The sequence below is a fragment of the Fusarium proliferatum genome (genome assembly GCF_900067095.1).
Source record: "Fusarium proliferatum ET1 genome assembly, contig: FPRO_scaffold002, whole genome shotgun sequence".
Taxonomy (NCBI): Eukaryota; Fungi; Ascomycota; class Sordariomycetes; order Hypocreales; family Nectriaceae; genus Fusarium; species Fusarium proliferatum.
The window spans coordinates 128837-146560 of record NW_022194791.1 but is presented as its reverse complement, the minus strand read 5'-3'; the positions used below and the strand labels follow the sequence as shown (position 1 = coordinate 146560).

Sequence of the window (17724 nt, the reverse complement as noted above, 5' to 3'; positions counted from 1 at the left end):
GGCCATTTTCCATGATACCAAAACAACTGGCATCAGAACTCATCAACTCAGCTTTGGCGTTGAAAGCAACACATTAAAAATCCATAGCCAGCAAATCACCTTACCTCGCGATGTTCAACGGCTGAAATCTTTCCCCCTGAGACACAAGCCCCATCTAGGCTTCCTTTGCCCCCAAGTCGGCAGTGACACCCGCACCCTCCTTGATGAAGACCTCGTGCTTCTGCTTGGAGGTTTTGACAGGATTGGGAGACTTGAAAATCTCATCGATTTCCTCCAGAGACCGGCCTTTGGTTTCGACGAGAGCGAAATACATCATTCCCCACTCCACAAAATGCAGGATGAGAAAAATAGTGTATGTCTTCCAGCCGATCTTCTGGAGAGCGACCGGCGTGGCATAAGTATTGATGAAGCCTGAAACACCACTGAAGAAGCCAGAAGCGGCCATACCCTTAGCTCGAATGTCATTGCGCAGCACCTCGCTTGGGTACAAAGACTGTAGAGGCGTCCAGCAGAAAGACCAGAAAATGCCATATAAGAAAATCATTGCAATGAAGGCATAGCCAGTAGATGTGTCAACGTGACCATGAGCTTTGGCTGCAATAACGTTGATGGGTATATAGACGAGGCCTGTTAAAAAGGTGCCTGGGAAGGTCAGTCATAGTTTTACATGAAACGGCTGTGGAAATCAACCCACCCCAAAGGAACAAAGGCCTGCGTCCAAACTTCTCAACGCCAAACGAACCTGCAACGCCGCTGAAGAAGCCGAAAATGACATTCACCCCATTGAGCAGAAGTTGTTGAGAAGAGCTGGTGATGCCAACATTCTCTAGAATGACAGGCATGTAGTAGGTGATTACCGAACCACCGATAAACTGGGAGAATATTGCGACCAAAAACAACAAGTAAAATCGATGCAGGTTCTCCCTGTTGTCGAACAGCATGCGGTAATCCCACCACTTTTGGCTGGCTTCGATTTCTGCCTGGTATTCGATGGATGCACGCATCTCTTCGAGCTCCAGCTTCACAACAGCGGATTCGGGATTTCCGTCTCCGTGATACTTGATGAGCACAGTTCGAGCCTGCTCTTCCTTTCCGTGGCTCATGAGCCATCTCGGACTTTCCGGGATAAACCATACTCCGCACAGGATGATTGTTGCGGGGACGACTTGAATGATGATGGGGATCCTCCAGGACCAATTAGACGATAGTCGGCCGGTTCCATAGGCAGTCCATGTAGATGCTGGGAGCATGTTAGCAAAGGACAGGGAGTTTGGCTGTGCAACTAGTTAAATCACAACAAGAACTCACCAAGTGATCCAATATACCAGCCGCCAACATTGTACAGACCAGCCAAAGTTCCGCGCCAAGACGGATACGCCATCTCCACCAGATAGATTGGAGATGCAGTTACCGCGATGGTGCAGCCAAATCCGAGGAATAGTCTCCCCGCCATGAATGTGCCGACATTCTGGGCCGCCGCTTGAATCACGGTACCAATGATGACAAAGACTGACCCGGTCATCATACCAAACTTTCGCCCAAAAGTATCGGCAGCAGGAGCGGCAACAAGGCAGCCAAGAATGTTTCCGACGCTGTAGAGCGCAAAGACGGCTCCGATAGAAGAGCCTTGCATTTCTGTGCCGAAGAATTTATGGAAGGGATCCATAGCGTTAACGGACGACATGATAGTTCCATCAAAGCCATTACCGCAATTATCTACCGATGGTCAATATCTGTAGGGTATCTGCTTATTGTTGTGAGGCTCCTTACTCAACGTGACAAGAGCAATAATCGCATAGAGCTTGAGGATGGACGGCGCGCGCGGAGAGAGGTTATCCTTGGCAATGGCATCACTATAGGCAACATTTTCGACTTTGGCTGTCTTGGATGTCGCCAGGTCAGCAGCCGCCGAGTCAGGGACCTTCTCTACGGCCTCGACCTTATCGTCTTCTTTCTGCATTATGGTATGGGAATCGCTGAAGAGGAATTCCGCGGGTAAAGAAAGAGAATGAAGGCATTATGCTGTGGATTACAACAACTTAAATATCTATAAGGATGTCTCTTGCGAGTCAGTGTGCTCTTACGCGGCATATCCATGCCGAATCGACTCTGTTAGATGCGGGGATGGGACAACCCTAACTGAACCGAATTCATGAGTTGATGTTGGATGCGACTTCGGGACGAGGCTAGCCGCGCCTGAACGAGTAAAGTTGGGTGGAGGAGACCGTGATCCGTGACCATGGCTGCAGCGATGTCTTTTGTGATTTAGGATTGGTCACTTGGCCAGCACATGCTGCCCCACAACCACCCCGAACTGTCTCCACTAGAAGCGGGAACCGAGCCTAAATGAGGCCGGATGGAGATTGACCGCGCCTGAATAGGTTAGTTGACCTGAGGTACGAAAACTCTGCTACAAAAGCATCGCTCCACTTCCCCGCGGGGGATGATCGATTAGAGCACACAATACAACATCAGATGATCGAATGATCGAATGCGGGGAGGCAGACCGACGGGGATAAGAAAGGCGATGGGCTCTCGGTAGAAGAGACCAAATACAATAAGGGTAAAGAGTCTAACAACGATATGTACTACTTTTAGAGAAACAAAGAACTATCTATTATGTGATTAATATGAAATCTACAGGGTAGTGGAGGTTTCTTTTACTGAAACATAGGGACTGTAAGTATAAAGGGATGTATAGTGTCTGGATGTCATTACAATTTAGATTCGGCGTGTTAGGTCACTGAAATTCAGTATCCACTTCTACTTAACTTCTAACAGCACTATTGCCAGGGAACCCGGTTCGATCAAAATAGCCATTAAGTCCCAGGGCCCGACTTGGTCCGTCCAACCCCAAGATGATATTCACGAATATTGCCATTTCCAGTGCGGATCTTATGACATGTTAATCAAACTAACTCCGGGTGATGTTTGAGTGCCTTGTCTACCTCACTACACCAGCATCCATGAATGTCCTATAACACTAATGTATGATTATATATATTACTGCTGATCACCAGTAATTGCCAAATACAAGTCAGTTCCGCCACACTGCATAGTGCGAGCCCCATTCACAAGCAACTTGAATCTTATAGCTATGAGAATCTTCACACCACTCAGTCTGTTTGCTCTTGCAGCGGCATCGGCCACCAAGAGCCGACAAAGACAGAGAGAAGTAGCACCGGTCTTCAACATCAATGGGAAGGGGCAATACTTCGCTGGCACCAACACCTGGTGGATGAGCCACCTCACTTCAGATGACGATGTGGAACAAGCCATGTCTCAGATAGCTGACAGTGGACTAAAGGTCACTCGCGTCTGGGCATTTGGCAACACCAACACAGGAACTGACCAGCCTGTTTACTTTCAGTTCCTCGACACGACCAAGAACACCATCACGATCAATTATGGGACGAACGGCATCGCGCGCCTTGACGCCGCTGTTGCTGCCGCGGAGAAGCACGGCATTCAGCTGGTTCTACCCATGCTGAACAACTGGGATGACCTGGGCGGGATCAACACTTACTGTGCCTACTTTGGATGCACCCATGAGAGCTTCTGGACCCATGCAGAAGCTCAGAAAGCCTACAAGGACTATGTGACCTTCATCGTCAATCGTTACAAAGACTCTCCTGCAATCTTCTCCTGGCAGCTCTGTAATGAGCCACGGTGCCAGAACTGCGAGACCAGTGTACTCACTAGCTGGGCCACAGATCTATCAAGCTTCATCAAATCTCTAGACCCAAAACATCGTGTGTCCTTGGGCGACGAAGGCTGGCTCTGTTCTGACGACACCAGTCTCGGCTACGCCTACTCCTGCTCCGAGGGAATCGATTTCGAAGCCAATTTGAAGGTCTCCACTCTTGACTACGGTACTGTTCATATGTACCCAATTGGCTGGGGTTATACGTATCCCTGGGGCAACCAATGGATCCGTGATCACGCAGAACTGGCGCTCAAGTACGGCAAACCTATCGTTATGGAGGAATATGGTGTCGAGAGCACAGCCTCAAATCGCACAGCTGTCCTGCAGCAGTGGCAACAAACGATCATTGACAGTGATATTGCATACGATAGTTTTTGGCAATTCGGGACAAACCTTCCAAGTGGCGCAAACCCTTACGATGACTATGCAGTATTCTATGGCACGCAAGAGTACCAAGATGTGGTAATTGATCATGCCCAGGCCATAAGCGCAAAGAGTGTGTCAGATACTGCCCGCCGCTAAACCTCGCCTCGCCTCTTCAACTAAAATGATCTCCAAACGATCGAATTCTTTGCAGCATCATCCATCAGCATTAATGTCAACCTCAATGGCTGTGCCAGGAGCAAAGAAGAAATCAGGATATACTACTTCTTGTGAACTGAACTTGTAGCAACAGATATTATTTATTTATTTTAGCTATATACCGTCTTTGCCTATCTGTCAAATCTCTGCAACACTCTTGTTCTATAGTGGCTAGCACTCTTAATTTAATATCCTTATAGGCTATTCTTTGTTTATGCCCCATGTTACTATTCTACACTGTAGGCTTTTCAATGCAGCTTCTCAGATGTTCTCTTGGATGGAAAACAGTGGCTCATTCATCTCACAGCCTCTTTCAAGGAAGTCAGGATTCATCTTTAACTGCACTCGACGCTGCCGGGGGGTGAAATCTAAACCACTCAGGATACCACTCGTCTGTGCCTTCTATCCGACATTCGGGAACTTCCGCTTCAAGAACACGCAAAAGCTCTTCCATATAGATTCGATACCCTTCTTCGTTCAGGTGAAGACCATCGTAGAAGAGTCGCCCAAGCTCCATGCTGGGGACTGTCCTTGAAGACCCGGGCAAGATTCCATCAACAATGTTATCTTTCTGATTTGTAGCGCGCATCATTGCAGTCCAAAGGTCAACAACTGGTACATTTTCCTGCTTCCCAATACCCCGAATCGCGTCTGCATACATCGCCACTCGGTCTGCCCTGCCATTTCCATCGTGTGGCAGCCGATACTCTTCCACTGGAGACGGTGTCACAAGGAGTACTTTGGTCTTGTGAAGCCTGACACCCTCCCAGTTCAGAATACGCCGGACGTTTGTTTTGAAGGTGCCGAGTTCGCAATGTTGAGGCTCGCCAGGGCTACATGAGTCGTTGGCGCCAAAATGAACCGTCATAACAGCGACGCGAGGAACAGTTCTTGACGGTGCCACTGCTGGGAAGAATGACGGCAGCAGTGCCAAAGCTGAGTTGGTGTTGTACCCACCGAAGCCCCGGTTTAGTACATCAAGCCGGCGCACATATCGTCTTGCCAGATCGCTCTGGAGTGAAGAGGCGCCTTGTGTGATAGAGTCTCCAAAGAGGAGGAGGTGCGGTGGTGGGGGACGGGATGCCATTTGGGCAACAAGCTCTAAGGGTGATTGGTATGACTGGATGCTCATAGCTCTGATTGGAATTTGAGACACGTAGTGATGACTTCTACACAGCCTGATCTAGTCTTGACAATAAAGCGACTTGACGATCTGACTGAGCAATATAAAATAAAGTATAAAGCGAATTTAAGTATTTAATTGAAGGTAAGGACTTTAACGCCTTTCTAAATTGGTATTAGCCTTTGGGTTTACCTATTTAGGCACGGAACAACCTGTCCCGATAGTTTATGAGAGAGAAATAATGCCTAACATACAGGCAGTAGATAGCAAAAGAAACATTTATGTGGACGCGGTCTAAGCAGGCTAACCATTTTTTTTTAACAAAAAGATACAAGTAGACTTTAATTTAAATACCGCTTATAAATGGATAAATATTACTACTTCTAATAGCAGATAGAGCGGTATGTAGTTCAGGACCTGAAGCAATGCATTACAGTTCTGTTTTCACTTAGCCAAGCAAGTTGCCATTAGTGCTTGTTTAGGGTAACTAACGACATGATTCTTTATATACTATTTGAGATTGTGGAAAGAGGATCCTATTGACTCGAATATTCCAGCTTGTGGCAAACGTGTAGGCTTCTGTCGAAAAGCCCGAGATACTTATTTCCCCTAAGAAAGACCTTCAAGTTCCTGGGCCATCTAACCAGAGTCGCCCCTCTCTTATCGATACCGCTAAAACGAGGGGCAAGCTAACCAACCCGGTCGCCAAGGTTAAACTTAGGCAACCAGATGTCCTTGGGCCATTCTGCTCGAGTGCCCGTTCTTATGAACGGTTGAGGCGATCAGCATCGGGGTTTTCCAGCCTCTGTTATTCAGAATCACAGTCAAAAAGGGGGTGCTGTACCGTCGCGCCATCGGGTGCACCGTGGATGGAATACTGAACATGAAACTACTATCGCCCGCTACAGCCACAACCAGTCGGCTTGGATGAGCCATTGCAACTCCAATGGCAGCTCCGCCGTGCCAACCCAGGGCGGCTGCGCCAGAGGTCAAGCACGTCCCAGGCTACGAGCGCATGAGCACGCCGCATGTAGGGCGATAGTTGGAAATGGCCTTACTTAAGGCAATGGTCTCAGGTGTGAGGTGTTTACGCAATCTGGACAAAGCAAAGTGGGTAGTGATACCCGTAATAGGCTGCACCTCTAATGACCGGACTCTATTATGAAATGCACCTCAGAACCACATTTCAAGAATCTCTGTTGCCATTTGAGCTATAAACTACTTTCAGTAACTCTGAAAGCAATACAGAATCTTCCCTGTATACTGATAATACATCAAAGACCTATGCTAATACACAAAGATGAAATCCTCGTTCTTGATGTCAGTCATATCCTCAAAGTCGTGCTCATGTGCCTCCGTTTCTTCATTACTCTCAAGCTCAGCGGCAGCAGAACCCCGAAGCATGGATCGATCGACGAGTACCTCAGACTTGCCAAGGGCGACGCGCCTGCGGGCGTGGGATTTGTTGAGAAGAATCAGGTAGAGGGTGATGATACTTTTTTATTGATCAGTTACTTGTACATGGTTGGCATCGGGAATTGCTTACATTGTGAGAATTATAACAAGGACAAACATGCACAAGTTGGAAATGAGACCGCTGCGGTAAAGCGGAGCTTGGTCAGTGCTGTAGAGGAGAGGTCCAATTACCTGTGCAATTGGTCAGTATGCGCAGCCAAAGGTGTGATTCTTCTGGGTCGCTCACGTTACCAGTACACAAGCCAACAAACATGACACCAGTGGTGACCTTTCTCTTGGTATCACCGGCAGTGTTTTGGGCTTCCCAAGCAAAGATTAGGGGTGTGATTCCGGGATAGACGGAGATCTAAAAACTTGTTAACAATGTTTTCCATGGCTAGTAACAACCTGAAGCGCTTACGATATAGTAGGCGAACAGCAGAATGCCCTTTTTGTCAGGAGTGTGGGGGATCGTCAGAAGCAAGACACATCCGATAATGGGAGTGATGCAAAGAAGTATAATGACAGGACCCTTGCGGCCGAGCCTGGTGGCGAGCCAACCGGACCCAATAATGGCGCAAAACTGGACTGCTCCGAAGGGAATGTTAAAGAGGACGGTCTGGAACTTATTATAGCCAAAGGACTTGACGATAAGAGATCCGAAAGTACTAATACCACCACTGGGGATGGAAATGGTGATGACGAGGAAGAACCAGCACCAGGTCTTGAGATCAAGAACAGATTCCTTAACATGGTCCCACTTCCACTGCCGGGAAACAATACCCATCTGATTCGATCGGAGTCTTTCAATAGTAACAACCTTTTCTCGGTCACCAAGGAACTTCGCTTCCATTGGGGAGTCGGGCATGAGGAAATAAACGGGGATGGAGTAGATAACGGTAAGGAGACCACAGAAAAGGAAGATGATCTGGGACTTAGTTAATGGGGGAAGTTTTGGTTTTCTAGGAGAACCTTACCTGGTAGGAGAAGAGAGTGCTGCTCTGGATGTGACCAAGTCCGAAGGTGAAGAGACTGCCGATAATGAATGTTAATCCGTTCATACCACTCCAGTACGAGGTTCGCAAAGTCTGCTCATTTCTCTTCCACCACATCTGTGTAACAGCAATAAGAGAGGGAGCTATAAACATGTTAACGAAGTTCCCATACTTGCCATAATCAAGACTTGGAACACAGCATACCAATAAGAGACTCAAAAGTTCCTAAAAACAGACGCATAACCAGAAGCGTCTTAAAAGATGTACAAGCACTCATAATGCAGAGAGATGAACCCCAGAGAAAAATAGTAGCGGCTATGACCTTTCCAGTGGGCAATTTGACAAGAGTCAAGGCAGCAAGAGGTTGGGCAACCAGCTGAGCAAGGTACAGAGACGAACCAAGCCAAGAAAACTGCTTTCCGTGAAGATGGGCGTCAGTGGCGATGTCGAAAACAGAGGAATATGAAAGAGTTGACTTGTCCAGTTGCTGGAAGAAATAGGCTATGAGGATGAGGGGCAAGATTCTCCAGTCGATCTTTCGAAGAACGGCCTTTTCTTCCTCAGGTGTAAAGACGATAGGTCCAGTCGCGGACAATTCCTTAAGGAACAAGGCCGCCTTATCGGTTGCCTTAACAGGAGTGATGTTATCTATGCGGTCGGCGTGCTCAGCCGCGGGAGCGGCGGTGACATCGTCTTCCTCAACATTCTTTGACATAATGTCCAAACCTTTGAACTTCAGGTAGTTGAGATGTAAAGATGTTGCTTAAAGGTGTGGAGACTTGGAGAATGATGAATGATTGAAGAAATCTAGACCTTCAGTGTTACAAGTGCGAAGCAAGTTAATATATTACAAGGGGGCGCTGGGGAATGTAGCTAAGACCTGTAAGTCTCAAACCCCATTCATTAAATCTGCGATAATGTGCGGGGGAATATGGGGCCCCAGGCAATTCGACGTGTCAAAGTTTGCTAGCTCAAAAAGCAGTTTGGGGTACCCTAGCCAGGGTAGTCAAAAACATCTAACGGGAATGTATGGCATTAGCAGGTTCTCGTGTCAGATGTGTTGTGCTACCTGACTGCCTGGGAGAAGAACTTGCAAGGATGAATGTCATCGGCGAGAATTCCGACAGTGTTAGCTTGACCTTTTAAAAGCTAGCAACGTTTCTGTATTAGGAAGAGTATATCTATCCATAACTTGTAGCCCCTTAATTAGACATTTTTAAATGGCTACTATTAGTTCCTTAAGATAATAAGACCGAGGCCTTGGGAGTTAGTAAGATGAATACTGGATATATTTATAGACACTAGTATCAACAGGTTTCAGATAAGGAAAGGGTTTTTGAAATAAAGTCATAACAGAGTATTTACTTCTAGTCAAGAGCCTCCGCAGACCGCGCGCCATACCTTGGTAAAGGAGTACTTAATCGTATGTATTTACGGATACACCGGTATGTAGCCCTGCTCTACTCATCTTTAATTCATAAGGTCCTTCGCGTACCTTGGATGGATGGTTACAGGCTGACAGTGATGGTTGACTCGAGTCTTCAACCCCCAACGGATAAAACGGCAACTTAAACGCCTTGTAACAACGGAAGCGCATTTCCGCCATCACATGGTCAGCTTGAGATCCACTTCCCCTCACATGCCACGGGAAGAACCGCGAAGACTAGCTACTATGCTGTAAGTTTTAGCATGCTAACCCTTTCTGGTGGCGCGGGGTCAAAGGTAAGTCATGTTGAGTTGCTTCAAGCTTGTAATATGTTAGTTTGATATTGTATACTCATCATTCAAACGATGGAAGAGAAACCTACTATTTCATTCATCGAGTTAGCGTTCACAAGCTCGGTTATTCCTCTGGTCAAACTCAGGGTGTTGGGTGAAAAGCACCGGAGTCCCTGCGAACTGTTTTGTTGTGTTTTCCCCATCCCCTGTCCGTAGCCGGGTTGCGCTTTTCAGTGGACCTCGACCAACTCAACTAGGATGAAACAGCCAAGGGATTTGACTGTGCTATGTCCAAAGGGTGTCGGATCACTGCACTAACCTTGCCATGACTTCTCAGCTTCTCCGACTGCCGATGAATGAGCTAAAACGGTTTAATGAGCAATTATCAAACTTCTGTCTTAGAATTGACGGAGATCTTGTGACAGGAAAGGTAGCTAAGGCCAATGATTGTTCTTGATTGATTGAATACTCAGAATGTGACGTTTCGGCCAGTATACTATACTATCTGATTCTAACAGTGTTGGATCTCGGTATGGTCTCTGAGAGCAAGGAGACAATACCATGTAAATGCCGTGCTGAAATGCCGACCAGGAATAATCCCCCATCTAATTGACAGGATTGGGTTCGTAGATTGGGGGTCAAGCAACCCTGATATCCAATCAATCCCTCTACCCGCCCCCACCATGAAACTAAACAAGACGGATAAGACCTTTGCCGGCCTGTCTGAGCTGAACAAATTGCGCATTATCCCACTCAAGCGACAATGTCGTTCTGATAAGGCCATTCCCCTCCTGGTAAGCTGAGTTTCCTGCAGTTGATGGCAAGCATATGGGCGACACAAAATGGTACAAGGTTTCCTGCAGTCTTCTCACTCGTGCAAAACTGAACTTCCCCGGACAGGTGATCTTGGTACTTGTCGAAGTTGTTCATTTAGTCAAGTCGTGATCTTTGGACCATTTGAAGATGGCGACCTCTCCGGTATTCCACATCTCACTGATCATAGCAGCCTCAATCATGGATTGAACCCTTCCGCTATCCCATATGGTTTCCGAGTCAGCCTGTGCAATATCCTGGTTGGCCCAGATACCGGACTCAATAGCGCGAGCCAGCTCCGAGCCACGCGCCCTATCATTGTTGGGTGGCGTCTAAACGAAGTAGCGGTTGAATTGCGCTGCCATGGCCTTTCTTGTCCATTCAACCATATCGCCAAGGGCCTTGTCCAGGCTCGCAAATGACTTGAACTGCGGGCTCGGCTCAGTCGAATCTGCTCCAAACGAGGCAGCGCCGGCGCCAATGGTCAAGACACCTGCAACAAAGTTGACACCATTAACAAGCATTCCAGGGGCGATACCACCTATTGTGGTGAACATGCCAGCCACGATAGTAAGCCACGCAGCCGGGTTAGCAAGCGCATCCTCGGCCGATAAAGGCAAGAATGTGTCGGCAATAGCGCCTGATGACTTGGATGCAGAGTCCACGCTGGAACATAGTTAAAGTTGTTAGTAAATAAGTCTGTCAAGGGCATAGTGAAGGAACTTGGTCTTACCCATCCTTGACTGCCTTGTACCATTTTTGCTGGAACAGGGCAAAGTTTCCCATGGCCCAAAGGGCAAAGGCTCTTTCCTGGTGTTTCGAACAATCATCTGCCTCCTCAAGAGGATTGACAAAGTCACAAGAGTCGCTGATTCTGTTGAGTTTGTTTGTGTTAGTAAATATCTTGCTTGTTTGTCAGAGGAAGGATAGAGCCACGACTCACGCTCGACAGGATGTATGCCAGTTGAAGGTACGATCGCGATTGAAAACACCGTATTCGGCAATGATACGTGGGACACCTTTCGCGTCATCGTTGGGCCAGCTGTTCTCAGCCGCGCTGTAGAGATCGGTTCTCTGCCTTAGCCAGGTACCGACACCATGTTCGCGCCAGAGACTGGTAGTCCACTTGGCTCCGTTACCTTTGCCACAGAACCAGTCGCCTTCAGGGTCTGGAGAAAGCTCAGGGGGCCTGTAAGTGGGGAAGTCTGCATCTCTCTCATCATCATCTCCTCCTGCGGGGCATACGTTGAACGAGATGTGAACCTGCAGCGCAAGGTCAGTCAGTATAGTCCATTTATATATAGAGCAGGATGAACTCCAAGGCTTACCTGTGCATTGGTGGCCTTGGCGTAGACCATGTCAGCGCGACCTTGGTTGTTCAGACGTGGGTAGTGAGTATCTGGTCCCCGCACCGATCCACGGAACAACCTCTCAGGCCGATCCCATTTAATGATGCTACCCGAGTTTCCAGGTCGCTCAGCCTCAGAGACAACCCTGTCAAAATACCAGACTTGGGTGTCGCCGCTGAACTTGTCTTTGTGGATTAAGTCGGCTTTGCCGTCACCGTTGATATCTGCAAACTGAAAGTTGGCCCGGTCTAGGTCTTCCGTGTACTTTATCTGCCTTGAAGGCTTTGCAACACCGTCCTTACCTCGAATCCAGGCCCAGGCTTGGCCACTTGGGGCCATACAGATGTAATCCGCTCTGCCAGAGCCCGTCAGATCGGCAAAATGGTGGGCGTTGTCAAAAGGTAGTCGTCCAAAGCCTTGAGTGCACCATGCCCTGCCAGGCGGATTGGGGATAATCTGTGCATCCCAGTTATGCTTTCCGTTGTTGTATCGACTGTACCACACCTTGAGTGCACCAGTCTTGAGGTCAGTCACGCCTATGATGTCGTGTTTACCATCTCCGTCCCAATCAGCTAAGTGCAATGCCCGGCGCGGGAGCCCTGTATTGATCATAGATGGCGTTCCCCAAGCGTTAGTTTGGTAAAAGTCGTGTTTGCTCCGCGTATTCTTGTTAACAAACACATTGACTTCTCCGTGCATAGAGATCCAAACGTAGTCGTCTACGCCGGAACCAGTTGTGTCTCCCCAGAAGATACCATCACCTTATAGACAGTTAGCATGGGCCAACATGTCGGCTTCAGGAATGACAAACCTTTTTGTGAAGTACTCCCCTCTCCCTGGTTCTCCCAAACTTGGTAAGTGATTCGGCACGTTATACCTCCATTGCAAAGCAAACCCTCGCGCTGCCAGTTGACATATGAAGGGCGTCCGCTAAATATTCGGCCCCACTTGATGAACTCGCGGTCTTCACCAATGTTAAAGCCACGGCCAGGATGCGTTATTCCGGCCTCTCGCCAGAATGGTTTCATACCCTTGCCGTCTCCTCGTTGGTTGATGAATCTGTCCATTCAAGTCAGCATGTGCGTATCTCAAACCCTCAGTGGTCTACTTACGTCTTGACTTGGCCCTCCTTGCTCATCCATGTCCAGTCATAGCGGCCGCTGTATTATGGTCAGTATGTGTGCCAAGGTTAATACACTAAGAGGTAGCGTCCAAACGTACTCCCCGTTCATATCGACTTCATTATGTTAGCTTCAGTTGATAGTATTGAGGGAGGAAATCCTAACCAAGTTGTACGCCTCGCATATCTCCTGCGTTCTGGGACGCAAAGATATGTGATCCCTGACCCATGTCTTGCCAGTACGCGGCCTTGTCTCCGATACCTCCATTGCGCCAGCAACTGAAACCGGTCAGATCAGACGTCTTTGGTATTAGATGAAAGCATATAACATGACTTACTGAATATTGCCAGCATTCGAGATAACACAGTAGTCTAAGCGACCGTCACCGTCCATATCTCCCAGGCGTACTCGATCGCGGCCGAGGCCCATCTCCTGCCCCTTGTACTGCACCTACGGATTAGCTTGCGATACTTCAATACCATGGTTTGAAATGACTTGCAAGGCCGACGTTCTGAAATGTAGGCGGGCTTCCACCCTTATTGATGGAGACGTATCTAACGTTCATCATTAGCCCCACGATGACTGCTAATAGATGGTACATTTTGTAAGCCTACAACTCTCCGTTGGTCTGAATACAAATGAAATCATCCAAACCGTCACCGTTAACATCACCCCATCTGATATCTGATATCACCTGTCAGTATGTTAGAATGGAGCAGAGTTAATGTACTCAAAAGCGTTGGAACAGCTCATTTTCGGATCGATTGAGAACCCGTCGTTGAACTCTCCGTTCCCATTGTTTACATAGACAGTGAATCTACGATCCGACTTGTCTGAGGGTGCAAGGATCAGCTCATCCCGCTCATCGCCCTTGGGTGAGCCCTTCAGGTTGACGAGTTGGGCGAACCACATATCAGATGTCTTGGTCATGTCTTTGTCGGGCCCACCGCCGATTTTATTGGTGAAGGACCCCTTGCGGTCATCTCGAAGCTGAGATTTGTGCCGGTAGGTGCCGTCGTCACGAATCGCTGGGTCGCTGGCAAAGAGAATCTGCCGACCACTTCTGGGGTCCGACGTGCCGCTTCCAAACTTCTTACGGCAAGTTCTAGAGCTCTCGCCATCCTTGAAGAGGCTGCTCTGCTTAGGTTCTTTAATCCAACCTCGGTCGTTGGCAACACCGATCGCCCTGTCACGTCAGTCTAAGTGGTGACAGAAGTGTAAAAGTTTAGGGGGTTTTAATACCTCCTTTATATCTCTTTTTTATTATTTTTTAATACTAATATTAGTAAGTATAGCATTCTGCTATTTATTAATTTATACCTATAAGGTATAGATAGTATTATAAAGCTATTAGACTTTAGCTGCTATTTTAGTATTATTAAATAGTATTTTAATATAAAGAGATATTAAGGTGCTAGTATTACTACTTAAACAGAGAAAGCGCTGCTGATGCCTCCATTTTGGGCGGAAAGTGTCGCCGTTTTTGGAGGCATCAGCAGTGCGGGGGGAGGAGCGACAAGAGGGGGAGGACATGTACTATATACCTGCGCAGCCCCTGGCGCACAGATCCCCTGCACGTGCCAGGGCCGCTGCGGAAAAGACACGCATCCCCATTTTGGTTCCCCTCCATCAGCGACAGGGCGTCTAATTTCAGCATCCTTTGTGCTCTTTGCGTCTCCTGCTGCCCATATGCTGACCACATTGAGTCCATTACTTGCCGCCCGGGGTCGACCCTCGCGAGCATGCCATGAACCTCTTGGACCATAAATAGCGACATGGACCACCTTTGGATCCCTCATCGATCTGCTCTCCCTCTCGTTCACTTTCTTCACTGGTCCTCGCGCTCATTCCATTTCTCGCGGCTGTTGTTGATCACCAGTCTGCTTACCTTCGTTGAATGCCAAGCAACCCGATGACCACCAGCGCGACTACGGCCAGAAATGGTCTGCACCAAAATCATGCATCTTTCCTCGAGCGCTTCAATACCCGACAAGTACAAAATCGAGCCGCAAAGCAGAAACCCACGCTCTCGGTGGAAGAGCATGCTGCTCACCGCGCGCAGCTCGGCACCGTGCGCTTCATCAAGCCCAGATACTCTGAGCAGACCGAGATCAACGTCAGCGGCATCTTTAACAAATGGAGGCGGTATGTGATAAAGACCGCATCGCTTCTCTGCAACCTTTTCCGTGTACTGACCTCCTCACGCACAGCTACTGCGTTGACATGAAGGTCGGCGAGTGGAAGGCGATGCTCGAGAACCTCGACCGCGGGACGACGCAGGACTTCCTCCTCTACGTCTGCGAGCGGTACAAGATCACATCATGGGGCAGCGGACATGAGTACATTCGCCAGTTCCAACAGCTTTATACGACGGTAAATGGCCAGTATATGGATCGGAACGACACCAAGGAAGTGTACAAGGTATGTCGGGAAGTCCTTTCTGCCTGGCTGTAGCAGTACACCAGAGCACTGCTTAGGCCCGTTCTTGAGCTCTAGTAACAGGCAGCCAGTATTATCGCAGCGTCCTCGTTCCACGATTCGGACACCGCCCGCCGAACATCGATGGCAAGCCGGTACTCAATGTCGATAACCTACGAGTCATCCTGACGTTTAACATCGCGTACGATACAACTATCTTCCCAGGCGAACGGCACCGCATCAACCTCGCTGGCTGCTACCAACTCCTGTGTTATACGGGCGCACGGCCGGCCGAGCTGGTAGATGGTGAACGTCAGAAGCCAAAGGACGGTTCCATCCAAGAACTTTTTGGTCAGAATGCAGTCCAGTCGTCTTCGTCAGCGAGCAGTGAAGAGCAGGAAACCCCTGCGGATGAACAGTCCAAGGTTCTCAATGGCCTTCTCTGCCAAGAGACTGTGGGACGCGGGCGCCCCAAGGCCCTCTGCTACGAGGATATTCAGATGATGATCGTCCGACACCCGGCCACTGGACGATGCATGCCAGCCATGGCCATCAAGTTCGTTCATCATAAAGGCGCTGACAACAAGCCCAAGCCGTAAGTTTCTCGTGCTTGTTGTCCCAAACGGTGAGCATTCGGGCGTTCTGTATATTAACAATCGCTGCAGTACCATCTTCTACTTCACACCCACGAGAAAGCTGCTCTTCTGTGCTGTTTCCACGATTATTGCTCTCGCTCTCCACGACAACGCATTCGATGCTCCGAGCTTGACAGATGCAGCCGTTATATTCAGATCGCAGCCACCGCGCTTCAAGCACTGCATCCCGCTCCGATGGAAAAAGTCTATGTTAAAGACCCCAATCTTTCGCCGGTATCGTGGCACGGAGCTCTCTACTGATGAGGCCATGCTGTACTCCAAGCTCAGAGACGACATAGGTCAACAGAGTCTTGACTCGGGACACGAAAGGAAATGGACACCTAGGTTCGCTAGGAGAGGCGCTGGCAACGCGGCTAACGGTGCGTATTTGTACAACACATGTCCCCTAAATGCCGGCTTTATCGCCATGCCATCATTGTTCCCTGTACTGACGATATTCTTCACAGGGGACGCACCCGACTCCGTTCGCGATCAGATGATGCGCCAAGATCCCCGATTTATGACCTTTCAAAGCGCGTACCTCAACGAGATTGCGAATTTCGACATCCAGAACGCGTTTCTAGAAGAAGAGAAGGAGAGCCAGCTGTTCCGCTTGTTCGCACACGTCAGCCTTACGCGTGATCCTCGAGCTACAGCTGATATGGTGCCTGATGAGGTTTGGGCTAACCTGCCGCCAGACCCGGAAATTGTCGAGCTTGAGGAACAGCGTGAACAATTGAAGCAGGGCAAGTACCGCATCGAAGGACATGAGAACGAGGAAGAAATCCGCCGACTTACCAACGAAATCCGAACGAAGAGAGCCTATCGCGAAAAGCAGGTCATCAAAGAATACCGCGAGGAGTACTTTTACCACCGTCCCACTTGGGATATTGAGCAGCAGGCACGGGGCGAGGAAGAGGAGGAGTACACGGAACCCGTCATCGATGTGCATATACCAGAACGCGACCGGCTAGCAAATATTCTTTGCCATCAGCCGGATGGTCTCACAGAGGATCAGGTTCTCGAACAAAGGATCGAAGCTATCCAACTCATGGTGGCTCTGTGCAACAAACGCGAGACGGTCAAGCGCCATCGCGTCCAGCAAAATGCCAGGGCTCCACCGCACATCAAAACCGAACCTAGCGAAGCGGGCAGTGAGCCTGAGCCTAGCCTCAATCAATTTCCTCTCCTCATGCAAGCCGGACAATGCCCGGACTGCATCGGCGACGAGCGGCTCTCCCTCGAGGAGCGTATTTTTACGTACTGCCGTCCAACTGTCAGGAACGACCACTTCGACGACCAACACTTAGTCGAGCGTGAAAGAGCGCTGCAGCGTGGTGAGAGAATGGTGTGCACACACCCTGCTTGTCGAGTTCAGAATCAAGGTCAAGATCTTGAGTTTCACAACATGGATCACTTTCGGGTCCATGTTCAGACGGTCCATCGTGTGACGCTACGGTCGTCGTGCCAAGTGGAGCAAAGGCGGTTGCGCAAGGTTAGGCGTCGCAAGATGGTCATGGAACAGCCTTCACAATAGATGGGGAGTTACAGACACGGTCAACTGTAAAGAGTTTCTGACTTGAAAATCGTCCAGTATAGTGTTTTCATCTATATATTTGCAAGCTTCAGGAAAGACCTAAACTGCCCATTATCAATAATGATTTCACTGTGACAGCCATGACTCCGATGGGACATCGGAGTGGGCCAACTCAGTGTACGATGCTAGTCCCTTTTCCAGGTTCGTGGTGACTGTAGAGTTCCTAGTGATACCATTTCCGGCAGCTTCTCCATCGAGTTGATGCATTGGG

General features: G+C 48.9%; 6 protein-coding genes across 6 annotated transcripts; 2 read left to right on the top strand and 4 right to left on the bottom strand.

Moving 5' to 3' along the window:
* Window positions 1–154: 154 nt before the first annotated feature.
* On the bottom strand, window positions 155–1960 carry FPRO_03818 (uncharacterized protein; the record flags this gene model as incomplete). Its single annotated transcript, XM_031225927.1, has 4 exons — window positions 155–642; window positions 695–1240; window positions 1309–1716; window positions 1771–1960. 4 exons carry the CDS (start codon window positions 1958–1960, stop codon window positions 155–157), a joined length of 1632 nt encoding a protein of 543 aa, XP_031076515.1.
* A 1137-nt stretch (window positions 1961–3097) lies between these two features.
* On the top strand, window positions 3098–4228 carry FPRO_03819 (uncharacterized protein; the record flags this gene model as incomplete). The annotated part of the gene is made up of 1 exon (XM_031225926.1): window positions 3098–4228. One exon carries the CDS (start codon window positions 3098–3100, stop codon window positions 4226–4228), a length of 1131 nt encoding a protein of 376 aa, XP_031076514.1.
* A 382-nt stretch (window positions 4229–4610) lies between these two features.
* FPRO_03820 (uncharacterized protein) lies at window positions 4611–5420 on the bottom strand (the record flags this gene model as incomplete). Its single annotated transcript, XM_031225925.1, has 1 exon — window positions 4611–5420. One exon carries the CDS (start codon window positions 5418–5420, stop codon window positions 4611–4613), a length of 810 nt encoding a protein of 269 aa, XP_031076513.1.
* A 1278-nt stretch (window positions 5421–6698) lies between these two features.
* Window positions 6699–8576, bottom strand: FPRO_03821 (uncharacterized protein; the record flags this gene model as incomplete). Its single annotated transcript, XM_031225924.1, has 6 exons — window positions 6699–6906; window positions 6958–7058; window positions 7114–7233; window positions 7288–7794; window positions 7844–8004; window positions 8066–8576. The coding sequence occupies 6 exons, from the start codon at window positions 8574–8576 to the stop codon at window positions 6699–6701; spliced, it is 1608 nt and encodes a 535-aa protein (XP_031076512.1).
* A 1930-nt stretch (window positions 8577–10506) lies between these two features.
* Window positions 10507–14322, bottom strand: FPRO_03822 (uncharacterized protein; the record flags this gene model as incomplete). The annotated part of the gene is made up of 14 exons (XM_031225923.1): window positions 10507–10725; window positions 10780–11059; window positions 11127–11267; window positions 11337–11656; window positions 11722–12503; window positions 12554–12801; window positions 12855–12902; window positions 12964–12979; window positions 13029–13141; window positions 13201–13307; window positions 13372–13417; window positions 13478–13557; window positions 13668–14049; window positions 14291–14322. 14 exons carry the CDS (start codon window positions 14320–14322, stop codon window positions 10507–10509), a joined length of 2814 nt encoding a protein of 937 aa, XP_031076511.1.
* A 453-nt stretch (window positions 14323–14775) lies between these two features.
* Window positions 14776–17453, top strand: FPRO_03823 (uncharacterized protein; the record flags this gene model as incomplete). The annotated part of the gene is made up of 4 exons (XM_031225922.1): window positions 14776–15008; window positions 15074–15284; window positions 15374–15876; window positions 15947–17453. The coding sequence occupies 4 exons, from the start codon at window positions 14776–14778 to the stop codon at window positions 17451–17453; spliced, it is 2454 nt and encodes an 817-aa protein (XP_031076510.1).
* Window positions 17454–17724: the final 271 nt, after the last annotated feature.